The sequence below is a fragment of the Aquarana catesbeiana genome, linkage group LG01, assembly GCF_042186555.1.
Source record: "Aquarana catesbeiana isolate 2022-GZ linkage group LG01, ASM4218655v1, whole genome shotgun sequence".
Classification (NCBI taxonomy): Eukaryota; Metazoa; Chordata; class Amphibia; order Anura; family Ranidae; genus Aquarana; species Aquarana catesbeiana.
Window position 1 is genome coordinate 246,323,071 of NC_133324.1, and position 13,812 is coordinate 246,336,882.

The window sequence follows — 13,812 nt, forward strand, 5'->3', positions numbered from 1 at the left end:
CAGGATCTGTGTTACAAACTACTTACTTTACTTGGTCCATAGATTTTTTGACAAGCGACACGACAGTCTCTGTGTCAGCTAAATGGATCAAGCACTGTAAAGCTCTACTTCTGTGTGCAAATGTCAGTTTGTTTTCACCAATAGGCTGTTAAAAGAGAAAGCTTCAATAACAAGGTTTCAGTCATATTATATAAAAAGTTATATGCAAACATTGTCAAACACCATGTAGTGAACCAACTATTTGGAAAGATCCAGATCAATAACAGTTGCCCATGTCAACAGTACTGCAAACAAAAGGAAAGTATTTGTAAACACCCAACTAACAGCAAAATAAAAAAAGTGGTTGGAAAACTCAGACATGAAATCTGAAAAAAGCATATAGTATTTCCATAGTGTTTACCTGCCTCTCTCCACAGCACTAAGGTCAAATTTACACCAGCTTCAAAAGCAAGCATTTTATGAATGTTTTTGAAGCTCCATGAATGCCTGTCAAAATTGTGTGCAGTGCCCAGTGTTGTTCACATGGTTGCATAAGCATCACATCAAAACTGACCCGTTTGCCAAGCTTTGCCACTTCCTAAACCCTTCCATTGATGTTCATGTAAACACGCTGCAAACGCATCACAAACACCCTCCTAGCATTTACAACGCGTTTGAGATTCGTTTAGAAAGCGTTACTAGCCGAGATGATAATACAAAATTTCATGCATTAAAAAACCAACAAAGGCGGGGCATCTGGCTAGCGTTTTTAAACACATAAGAGACACGCCGTGAACGCATTATGTTAATGGGCATTCAAAATTCTTTGGACGTCTAAATGAGCCCTAAGTGTAATTTTTCACTGCTGTCTAGTTCCACTGTTATCAGCATAAGTCTCTTCTGACACATTTTCCTGACACAAAGAGCTAAAAAGGTGACAGGGAGGGACCTTCAGCTGACTGACAGCCTCAGCTCTGTTCATGTGTGCTATGTAAAGGGGTGTGTGTCCCTTCCCCCCAATCAACTCTCAGAGCTATCCTCACTGAGATCTGCAGAGTGTAATTTCAGCTACCCGTCCCCTTTTTTCTGACAGCTCAGACAAGCTTTATAAATACTGGAATTTGAAAGGCTGTAGAGAAGAGGAGGAAGGATTTGCTTAATCTCTGTGTACTACCTGAAGCCAGTCACTTTATTGGGGGATAAATGTAGGGGTTTACAACCACTTACAGGGGCAGTTTACTCAAAAGTTATATCTGTTAGGGGTGGAGTCTGGGGAAAGAAGTCACCTTCTGACCTTTAATACCTCTTGAGGATGACCGTGGTGACATCTCCTTAACCTAGTTTCTGGCCCAGTTCCTATTCAGTGTGCCCAGAGCTTATGTGAATTGAGTATATGAAAATAAAATAAGCTAGTGTGTGACCTTATGTTTTGTATGTGTACACCTTGACAGACAGACACACACACACACATATATATATATATATATATATATATATATATAAAAATATATAAAATGTATCTTAAAAATATTTGTTTGTGAATAAAAACAATCAACATGATCAAAAAAAATATATAAACTGCACCTCCCTCTATCTATATATCTATCTATTTTTTTTTCACCTGGAAAAAAAAAAGTCCACAATCCTGTAACCAAATCCTGTCCTGTAACCACAATCCTGTCCACAAGTCAATGTAACCAAACACAGAGGCGAGGTCTACTGATGTAATCACCATTCTACCTAGAAGTTTGCATGCAACTCCCGGTGCTGGGGAGATATTATGGAGTACATACACCCACATCCGTACGGGTAATAGCAATTGGAGAGGTGAGTGATTTTAATGCTCAGATTAAAAAAATGAAAAACGTTAAATACCAAGCAGATTTTTTCCTTCTCATATATGCAACTGTGCACTAAATGGAGGTGGAGGTAATAGAAAGCAATTTTGGTTCAATTAGTGTCTCTTAACAATTGGCTGGAAGAGGAATAACAGGAGACAAAGCTGAATATTCGATAAACCTGGTGGAGATTTCTGACCTAATTTATCAAGAATTCAAACAAGGCCAGGTAAGTGATAAAACACAGTTGACCAACACCAGGAGATGACATGGCTCCCCAAATCATCATGAACTGTGGAAAATGTTGCATTTCATTTGGAAATCAAGGTCCCAGAGTCTGGAGGAAGAGTGGAGAGGCACAGAATCCAAGTTGCATGAGGTCCAGTGTGAAGTTTCCACAGTCAGTGATTATTTGGGAAGCCGTCATCTGCTGGTGTTGGTCCACTGTGTTTTATCAAGCCCAAGGTCAGCGTAGCCCTCTACCAGGAAATTCTAGAGCACTTCATGCTATCCTCTCCTGGCCAGCTGTATAGAGATGCCGATTTCATTTTCCAGCAGGACTTGGCACCTGGCCACACTACCAAAAGTACCAAAACCTGGTTTAATTATGGTATCACTGTGCATGATTCAACCCCGTGGTTTGAACGGGAAAAAAAATGTCAGCTCCGGTTCAGAGTCGCTGTATTAACCATGCGAGGTTAGTCCAGCGATCTCCCCTGCTGAGCTGTTGTGTTCCCCCCGAACATTCCGATCAGCGCTGTCTGCCATTGGCTTAGTTTTCCAGCATGCACCTTCGACATAGGGACAGAATGTCAGACGTTCTTTTTTGAATCGGCAAATGTCTCTCGACATTCTGCCCGTGTGTATGGGGCGTAAAGCGTTTGTTACCCCCAAAAAAAAAAAAAAAAGAACAAGATCCTGTTCTCTTAAAGTATGTTATACAGCACAGTGATTGTGCTGTGTAAATGGCCTCTTCTATCGCCGAAAAAACCTGGGAGATTCTGCCTGGTTCTGCCCTCCCCCCCGTAAACTGACCATGGTTTATCATGGCTGCTAAGCCCTGACACAGTGGTCAGTTTACGTGCCTCTGTCGTCCGCAGCTCTCCTCCGTCCTCTCCCCCCTCCCTGCCTGTCAGCTCCGTTCACTCTCCAGCCCTCCTCTCCTGCTGCTATCATAACTACACTATAAACATACAATCCCCTCTGTAAAATAACATTATATGCCCCAGTGTCCATGATGGCCGCCGGGAACCCGACAATCGTTCGTAGAGAGGCAGAACGGCGGTCTGCCTATAAAAACAAGGCAGACTGCTGTTCTGGCAGAAAGGAAAATGGAGATCTCTGTTTCTGCTAAGCAGAAACAGGGATCTCTGTTTTCCCTTAGTCAAAGCACTCCCCCTACAGTTAGAAAGCACACATAGGGAACACATTTAAACCTTCCGATTGCCCCCGATGTTAACCCCTGCCCTGCCAGTGTCATTTATACTGTGACGGTGCATTTTTTTTTTTAGCACTGATAATTGTACTGGTGTCACTGGTCCACAAAAAGTGTCACTTAGTGTCCAATTTGTCCTCCACAATGTCGCAGTCTTGCTGAAAATCGCTGTCATTACTAGTAATAAAAATAATAAAAAAAAAAAATTATATATATATATATATATATATACACACACACATATACATACACAGTATATATAAAATATACAAAAATAATCTAACCCATAGTTTGTAGATGCTATAACTTTTGCGCAAATCAATATACGCTTATTGGGAATTTTTTTTTACCAAAAATATGTAGCAGAATACATATTGGCCTAAATTCATGAAGAAATTAGATTTTTAATTTTTTTTTTATTGGATATGTTTTATAGCAGAAAGTAAAAAATATAGTTTTTTTTCAAAATTGTCAGGGTTTTTTTGTTTATAGCGCAAAAAATAAAAACTGCAGAGGTGATCAAATACCACCAAAAGAAAGCTCCATTTGTGGGAAAAAAAAGGACATCAATTTTATTTGGGTACAGTGTCGCACGTCCTTCAGTTAAAGTAACGCAGTGCCGTATTGCAAAAAATGACCTGGTGAGGAAGGGGGTAAAAAGTGCTTCAATGTGCAAAACGGTAAATACAATAATTTTTTTTACTGTATTTATTTACCGTTTTTCACATTGAAGCACTTTAATTCATAATTCTTGTTTTTTACACAAGATATTTTGAGAAAGTTTGTATATTAGTGCAGCACTTGTTTCTATATTGTACACCAGAGTATTGTGCCAGCAGCTTCCTTTATTTTAGGTATTAGCGCGATAATTTACTTTTTTAATCTATTGTAAAGTTCAGTTATTCGTAAGCAGTTGAAAGTTTTTCCCCCCCCCATCTGTTCACATTTATAATGATGAATCAAATTAAATCACTTACAGAAGTAGTAGAAGTTGCAATTGCATACAGCATTCTTGAACTGAAATCTACAGGGTATGGCTGGAGAAGATATATAACTCTGTAAATAAAAATATTTAATACACCTTTTTAAATTACTAGGAAACCAGCATGATCTGTAATGCTATACTAATTCAATGCATTTATAGTGTATGGGAGTGACATAGAATATAGGAGATGTTATCGGGGTGCAACTTTGGAATATTTTTTGCCACTCTAAAAATCAAAAGCAACTATCAACTTAAATTTAGGACTTCCGTAGAAGTTGTAAAAAATTATAGAACACAGCATTATAAGTACTGCACTAGTAAGATTTTAAAAATAATTGTCTCAAGTTCCTGTTTAGGCTAAAAAATCCTACCGATTTTAATATTAGGCTGGTAAAAGCCAAAACACTTTATGTTCAAACAAATAACTAATAATAATCTGGTTGGATTTGATGATGTCATCTGTATTCTCTGTCACTGAACAGCAAATTCTTCAAACCCATTAAAGTGTTACTAAACCCACAACAGTAAAATCAGTCTGCATATGCAGTAAAGCATGCTTGTTATGCTCACTGTGGAACCTTAGGGGTTAATCTGCACTGTGTAAACAAGCTGTTTAATCCGGTCTTCTCTGATCCTCCCCTTCCTTTCACTGTCCCCAAAACATCTCCTGATCGTACAGAGGCAAGGGCAAGCTGCACTGTCCAGACAGAGGGTCAGGGGTCCTGCAGCCCCATTAGGACAGTCAGAGGAGAATGAAAACTCCTCCTACAAGCTTTAACCAGACACTGACAGAAGACTACTGTCACGGAACGTCCCACACTCCGCTTGAGTGCTTCCGTCATATACCACTTCCTCCCAGTCTGTATACAGATATCCCAACCTCTCTGAGCACAAACAAGGCGACACTTGCTTGTTGCTACCAAGAACTGACTTTATTTAGAATCACAATTACAAGACTTTATATGCTGTTGGAACCTCCTCTAACAATACAACTGTAACTTAATTAACATGACCTAATTATCTAATCCTTTATACAGCCTAGGTGACTGAGACATGACCTTTCGCCCAGACTTGTGGTCACCGAGCTTCACACAGTTATATCAACACAATAGCTGGAGCTAATTACAATTAACAATACAAACAAAACCTAATTAACATGAGCTCCAATAGGAGTCGTCCCGTCTCCTACATTGTATAGAGGACAATGTGATCAGCTCATTCAATTAACATACATCCTGGGAGATATTGTGGACAAATATTACTGTCCCATTTTAAGTAGTCCAAGATATATTTTCTCCCTCACCCTGTGCCATCCTGGCACAGGGTGCCTTAGACATAAGATGTATTCTGAGTTCCACGGGCCCCCCCGTCACATCTCTCCCCTTTCGGCAGAAGACTAACACAGGAGGAGACCCCAGACGGGTTGACTCCGAAGTTAGTAAACAGCTCCAATCCTCTACTGCCTGTACCCACACAGTACCCCAAACAAATTGTTCCAAACAAAGCATTACTCACCCAGCCAACCTCTGCCTCTCTCTGAGAACATATCTGCCGCTGGGGAGAGGCCTGGACTGGCTCTTCTCCCTGGAATCCTTTCTGCCGCTGGAGAGAAGACAGGGTGACTGGGCTCACTCTGTCATGCTGTTGGGGATCTGGGCCCACTGCCCAGCATCCCTGGGGTATACAGGTGGAGACTGAAGTCCCATCCACCTTCACAGGAAATCCATCCTCTGTTAGTTGAGTGCAGAGTCCAGCAGTCCTCGGCCCTGTTGCCAGCCCTTCTGCTGGAAACCCCACACCATCTGTTCCGGCTAACTGTTGGAGAGGGAGGCCGACTGCCCCGCCTCCCTGGAACTCTGTAGTTGTTGCCGGTGCTGGGCAGAGGTTGGTAGCACTCTGCCCTGTTGCCAGCACTTCTGCTGGGGACTCCGCATCCTCTGCTCCGGCTAACTGTTGGGGCAGGAGGCTGGCTTCCTCCACTCTCAAACTGTGTAGCTGCCATTGGGGAAGTGAGCCGGCTGCTTCCTTTTCCATTCCCTCATCTGGCTGCTGGGATGACATGTCGATGGTACTGTCTCCCAGGTACACGGATCTTTGCTGGGGAGGAAAGCCCACTTCCTCCACCCTGGCCAACTGTTGGGGAGGGACAACACACACCTCCTCTCCCTTCTCCCCCTGTATCTGCTGCTGGGAAGTGATTGCCATCTTCTCACCCTGAGCCTCCACAATTGCTGCAGGTGTGGGGCAGAGGTCTTGGACCCTCTGTCCGGTTGCCAGCACTTCTGCTGGGGGTTTGCCAGGTGGTTCCTCCTCTACAGAAACGTCTATTAAATCCCCAGTCTCTGGAATTGGTAAAAGTGTGGGGCAGAGGTCTTGGACCCTCTGTTCAGTTACCAGATCTTCAGCTGGAGAAGTTTGTTTTAACTCCATAGATGCTGCTGGCAGAAAATCACATGTCCCTGTCAGTGTTGTGGGAGAAAGGCCGACTACCTCTTCTCTCAAGAAGGCCGAAGCCACTGTTGGTGCTGGGCAGAACACAGTGAACTTTGGCCCTGATAGCAGCTCTTCTGCTGGAGGCTCATCAGGTTGTTTTTCCTCAGCAGAAAAGTCTATCAAATCCCATGTCTCTGCAACTGATGTCTGGGGATAGAGGTTCACCATCTCCTGTCCATGGAACCCAGAAGATGCTATCATTTCTGGGCAGAGGGTAGCAGAGCTCTGCCCTGTTGTCAGCACTTCAGGTTTGGGGACGGCAATCTCCGGATTTTCCACTGCCGATTCTCTGGCATGCTGCTGAACTTGTTCTAGCAGTTTCCTGTATGCCCTTTCCAGATGCTGTTCCTTCCTTAGCAAGTGGTCCAGATCAGGTTTGAGCTCTGAGACCCCTGCAAGACCGAGCATAGACTCTCTATAGTCTCTCAGGTCCTCAAGGTCAGGTTCCCCTTCATCGCCAAACATAAAAAGATCTGTAAGGTTCTCCCACAGCAATCCAGGGCCGCCAAAGTCATATCCCTCCGGAGAGCATTCTGTTGTCTCCCCTAAATATCCCTCCTCTGCCTGCCATTGCAGAGCCCGATAACGATTGTCCAGCTCTATCTCCTGCTGGACCAACCTGTCCAACTCAGTCACCCATTGCTCCTGGGGCTGCTCTCCCAGGAATGCCATCCGCAATGCCCGTTGGTCACTGGCCCGTTGCTCTTGGGTTGGAAAGCACTTGCCCTGTTTTATACCAGCGAGACGGAGGGCTGCAATCCAGAGCTCCACCCGAATCAGCTGCCTGAGCTCCAGGTATTCATCCTCAGACACAGTCCTGGTGTACGTTGAAAGGATGATCCGCAGCAGCCCCGGGAATTCTGATGCCAGGTCCATATCTCCGCTGGGGTGACTGAAGTCTGCTATGCTGATCTTGGATCCAGTTGGAGGTTTGGATGTCCCAGACTTCAGGAAGCTTTCCCGCTGCTTGCCACCAATGTCACGGAACGTCCCACACTCCGCTTGAGTGCTTCCGTCATATACCACTTCCTCCCAGTCTGTATACAGATATCCCAACCTCTCTGAGCACAAACAAGGCAACACTTGCTTGTTGCTACCAAGAACTGACTTTATTTAGAATCACAATTACAAGACTTTATATGCTGTTGGAACCTCCTCTAACAATACAACTGTAACTTAATTAACATGACCTAATTATCTAATCCTTTATACAGCCTAGGTGATTGAGACATGACCTTTCGCCCAGACTTGTGGTCACCGAGCTTCACACAGTTATATCAACACAATAGCTGGAGCTAATTACAATTAACAATACAAACAAAACCTAATTAACATGAGCTCCAATAGGAGCCGTCCCGTCTCCTACATTGTATAGAGGACAATGTGATCAGCTCATTCAATTAACATACATCCTGGGAGATATTGTGGACAAATATTACTGTCCCATTTTAAGTAGTCCAAGATATATTTTCTCACTCACCCTGTGCCAGGATGGCACAGGGTGCCTTAGACATAAGATGTATTCTGAGTTCCACGGGCCCCCCCGTCACAACTACTATGACTGCTGATGAAAAAAAAAGGTATTTAGCAGTTTATATTTACTAAAACTAATGCATTTCCATTTTCTGTGTACTGTGGGAGACCAGATATAGTGAATGCAGGGACCTGGGTTTCGTAACACTTTAAAACTATTCTCATTTCTTTGTCCTTTTGCCTGCATTTTTCTCACCCATTGGCTTTGCAACCCGATTACATGTACTTGGGTTGCGCAAACCCCAAGTGTGTGTATATAGACTACTCCTTTTAGGGTTTGCCGTTGCGTTATATGGAACTTTATGCAACTAATCCTCTAGCTTCTATATCCAATGACTGTCATTCTGTTCCTACATTTTGGCCTGAATCTCTACTTCCTGACCTCAACTTTGCTTCATATATTAGTCTGCTGCCTTGACCATTATGTTAAGACTAAATACCTCTGTTCGTTTCTTACAGAATGTCACTCTGCTGATCAATTCTTTACTTTACGTTTTGTGAACGATCACCAGATGAGGAAGTCCCAAATCACCAAATTGTCCACTAAGAAACCCATGCCTCCTTGCAGGGGTCTCTGGTGACAATGAGGTGGCTGTTGGGAGTCTGTGCTGTGGTGGGGATCCCTTATACACGTGAAATGAAAACTTTTCTAAGACAGTTGCTCAAGTCCTGATATCCCACAGTTGCTTTCGGATGCTCATAACAATACATCAACTGTACTGTTTCATTATGAGTTTATCTCAGTGAAAAATAGCAGATGAAACCACATAGAACATACCTACTGAGGTCTTCATCTCCTTGTACATCACCAAATACATCTTTGTCTTTCTAGAAAAAGAAGATGACCTATATTAGTTAAAAATTCAAGTTTAAACAAATAGACGAAGCAGCCCGTATGTAGCTTCAATATGCCAGAGAAACAACTCATTGTTCCTTATGTTTACAACAATGCAAATATAACCAACTACAAATCAATATATTTTACCTCTAAATTTCTATGGAATGTCATGTCTGGCATTATGGTAATAAAAGTACACATTGGGAGGAGATTTACAAAAACAGGTGCACACAGAATCTGGTGCAGCTGTGCATAGCAACTAATAAGCTTTTAGGTTTTATTGTCAAAGCTTAATTGAACAAGCTGAAGTTAGAAGCCGATTGGTTACTATGCACAGCTGTACCAGTTTTAGTAAATCTCCCCCATTGTATACTGTAAGTAAAGAAGCTATCTTTCTGTGTGGGGGGAGTTGTATACATACACAAATTACAATTAAGGCAGTATACTTTACCTGAAATTTTTCTCCCTGTGCAGCTCTTGGGACCTTTCATCCATCATCCCCTGTATCCAGCTCCTAGAACCCCTCCATGTTCAGCTGCTAGAATCTCTCGCCATTCTACCCTGTGTCCTCAGACCTCTCACCCTCACAGTGTGAAACTCCTAAAACCTCTTATATTCCCTATGTGCAACTCTTAGACTACTCCTCTGAGGCACCTTTCAAGCACCTTATCCCCCTCTGTGTGCAACTTCTGACTTCTCTCAGTCCTTCCCAAACATGTGAATAGCTCCTTTGACCTTTTTTTCCCTTCTCGTAAGTACCTCTACATCGTCCTCTCCCTATCCATCAGTATGTTCAGGTCAAGAGACTGCTTTTCCTGTCTCTGCAGCACCACTGGTAATTCCCACCTTCTCTGTGAACTGTAGTTCAACAGCTTCTTCCTGATGTCCTCTGAGTACCTCCACCATTCTTTTTGTGTATAGCAGTGGAAGCTTATTCGGCACTCCACGCTCTAGGTACCTCTACCACTCCTCTCCTGTATATCTCAGTCTTGGCTGACTCACTTTTTCAGTGCCTCTTCCCACCCAAGTGTTTTATTGCTTTCCGTTCTTGTATTGGTCTTATACATGCCTCCTCTTTACTACCATCAGTGCATCTCCCTTATATTCTTCCCACTGCTCTTGTTGCTGTTTTGCTCATTTGGTTGGAGTTTCATTTCTCCTACTGAACTTGTGCCACTCCTCCTCTATGCTTTTCCTATTAAACAAAGCTGAAGACATGTTATTTGGTGCCCCGAACAGCAACAGCTGGCTTTGCCATCTCTCCTGAACTACTGAATGAAAAATCAGATTCCTGCTCTTCACTTTGCACTCTTTGATTTTGGCTTGCTGATTCTAAAACCCATATACACACATTTAGAACATTGTACAAAAAAATATCGATTTCGAAACGATTGTACGATAATCTGATCTATCAGCTGTCATCCGAAATTTTAAAAAGGGACAAGCACAAAATATTTTCTCGTACGATAACAGATCGTACAATTTTCGTTTAATCAGTACAGTTTTTGTCCAAAAATACAATACTTATACATTACAAACACATTACATCACTTCCAAAATTCTGTCCGACGAGAATTTTCCTACTTTATTCACTCATTCCTTTTCGATCTGGAGATAAGCATCCCAAAAAAATATGGAAGATCATTTATCCAATAATTTCATTGTGTGTACTAGGCTTTAAGTTGCTTGTTCTTCTGTTGCTGTTTGGTAGCTGTTGCTCCCCATTGTTCACTGTAATCTTGCTTTCTCTCACAACCAAGACAATCCGACAATCATAATTGAATACAGAATGCAAGTTACATGGGATCCAATGCCTGAAGGTCATGTCCAGGCTAGGTCCACTATGTCCAGTTCAGCAAGATCTGGATGCTGCACAGTCTAAAGCCAGGCTGAAAGCGACTGCGCCAAAGAGCAGCAAATCAAAAGAGAAACTCCAGCAACAGTTAGACAAAAGTTCTTACTGAAGAAATAGACCAAAGCAGCAAAAAAGGTGCCAGTGGAAAGTTAGTATTAAAAACAGCAGAGCTGAAAAAAGACATGCATCTTCGCAGAACACCAGCAAAAATGAGGCAAGCAGACAGAAGTAGGAGAGGTAAGAAGATTGGCTGTGCCTAAATGCGTAGAGCAGGTGGGAATAGGGGGAGATTTTGGTTAAATCTGCTTGAATGCTGTTAAAACATGCTGTAGTAATTTGAACAGATTTTTGGAAAGGCCTGGAAGGTTGAGACTCAAGAGAGTATGTTGGGCTAAAAAAAGGGATTGAGAAGTCCACTAGTGTAGAAATGATCTAAAACACTCCCTCCCAGAAGGTCGTGCTACATGGGAGACTCCATTTTTTTATGCAAGCAATAATGCGATCACAGAGAAAAGATGGGAGGGACCTGTGCCCTGTACTTCAAGATTTTGAATATACAGGTACATCAACATTTTATTATCTTAATGGTACAGTACAGGACACGGGAATTCATTATTGGACCACTGGATGTCCTCGAGCAATAATTTTAGGTTTGGGAAATTGCTGAAATGATAGCAATAGGCTCAAACAGCCACCTGGCAAACCTGTTTTAAAAAGGAAGATGTGGCAGATAGCCAAAGATAACAATCCTGATCCTACCCAAGGTAAATTGTAAAATGTTTGACATGTCATCAGGCTGGAAAGAGAAGAACAATCAAACACAAGGGGATACGAGAACCAGCTTCCAGGATACTTGGCCCCGATGTAAGTTATGAAAAGAAAAAGGCCTCAAGAAGAAATTAGGGCAGGCTAAGACAGAGCTAGGACTGCCAGGGGCAAACAGAGAAAGAAGACAACTTCTTGCAATGAGAGTGCACAGGAAGTGCAAGAACCAAGATGTTAGGAAATGAATGAACAAGTTTGAACTAAGACTTGCAGAGTAGCAGGGCTAGGTGTTTGATGATTCTAAAAATAAGTTGTTGCAGGATGAGAAAATGGAAAGTTCTGGGATGAGGCTCCCTATTGTCACACTGGGTGAGAACTACCACACATGATACATTGCAGAGCATAAAATAAGTGGGCTGCATAGGAAGGAAGGGAGCACAACCTAGATGTTGGGATTTGCCTAACTGGTGATATCAGATGCCAGGAGAACTCTCAGCAAAAATCTGCAAAGCAGTTATATAAGTAGAGAAGCAGGCAAGTCCTGGGGTACCTACAAACTGCATGTGGTGAAAGAAACAAACACATAAGGGGAGCAGCGAGATCAGACAATATGACCTTTTCCAGTACTAAGTGGGGGAACGGAGTCTGCTAGTGGTATAAAAAAAAGCCATAACCTTTGTAGGTAATGGAGCAAAATGGCTTCACAGCCTGTCAAATGAAGAAAGGGCATTTCAGAGTTCAGGGTAGAGTTTGAGGGTTGTACGCCAGGAAGATATGCAATATTGCAATAAGGAGTAAGGGCTAGGTTCACACCATAAAAACGCACTCTAGATTCGTTCCGGATGCGTTTCTGCATGTGTGTTTGTAATGCGTTTTTGGCATGTTTCCAGATGCATTCTGTTTCTGCATGTGTGTTTGTAATGCGTTTTTGGCGTGTTTCCAGATGCATTCCAGGTGCTTTTTTTTTTCTTATTTTTTTCCAGTTTTTTCTTTTTTTTTTCCACTTTACTGGGGACTGGTGTGTTTTTACTGCGTTCTAGTGCAGTCTGGTGCATTTTTGATGCGTTTTACTCTTCAAATTTAGATTCCGAGTCTGATGTAAATTAGGAGCCAGACCTAAGTAGTGGAACACTGACAGACTCAGAGGAGGAAGATATTCTGCCTGCCAAACGAAGGAGTTTTGGTGAGGAAGCAATGGCATCCACCAGCACCACAGTACCTCGGCAAGAAAGGCTAAGTACCAGTGGGGGTGTCACCTCAGCCCCAAAGGTTTAGGACCCATGCCAACCCTCCCAATGCCCTTCAGAACCCCTTGTGGCTTCCTCCCAACTCAGGAGAAGCCAACATACCCCCTTTCACTGCCCAGCCAGGAGTCCAGGTGGACACGAAGAATTTTTCCCCAATCGATTTCTTTGATTTACGGAGGACATGCTAGCATCAATTGTGGCCCAGTGCAACCTGTATGCACAATTTATTTTGAATAACATCCAACATCCTATTATGTCCATCCCTACGAGAGGAGAGACCTAACAGTGGAGGAGTTTAAGATTTTTTTTTTGGGCCTCACATTCTGTATGGGACTCACCAAAAAAAAAAAAAGGAGTTGCGTTCCTACTGGTCTCCACCCCAGCAGGAATGGCCCCATCCAAAAGCCAACATGCGTCCATGAATAGAATTTGTTCATTGGGGGAGTCGACTTCAACTACCAAATGCTCGAACCCTACCTTGCCACAAGACAGACATACAATTGGTATAAAAAAGTAGCAATTTATTTTTTTCATTTGATCATATACAACTCCTATATAATTTACTACAACTCCACCCAAAACCCCAACCCTTCCTTGGCTACCAGGAGGAAATTTTCACTGCCCTTATAGTCCCGAACGGCCCACCAGACCAAAACATTTGATCCGATGTTCTTCGTAGATTCTCCGAATGCCACGTTCCCGATAAAATCCCTCCCAAATCAACAGGCCATAGACATTAGAAAAAAGGTAAGGTGTATACCAGTGGAGGAGTCAGAAGAGACGCATCTTATTATTGTCCCCAGTGTCCTTCCCAACCAGGCTTCTGCATAGGTGACTGTTTGCG

The 13,812-nt window shown here is 42.8% G+C and overlaps 1 protein-coding gene across 1 annotated transcript in view; it reads right to left on the reverse strand.

Moving 5' to 3' along the window:
* KNTC1 (kinetochore associated 1) overlaps positions 1 to 13,812 on the reverse strand; it is a 521,537-nt gene that overhangs the window by 143,237 nt on the left and 364,488 nt on the right. The window contains exons 52-54 of the mRNA XM_073627545.1: positions 9,042 to 9,091; positions 4,230 to 4,308; positions 27 to 145 (exon numbers count right to left, since the gene is read on the reverse strand). Of these exons, the coding sequence (XP_073483646.1) occupies positions 27 to 145; positions 4,230 to 4,308; positions 9,042 to 9,091 (248 nt within the window). The remainder of the gene's footprint in view (positions 1 to 26; positions 146 to 4,229; positions 4,309 to 9,041; positions 9,092 to 13,812) is intronic.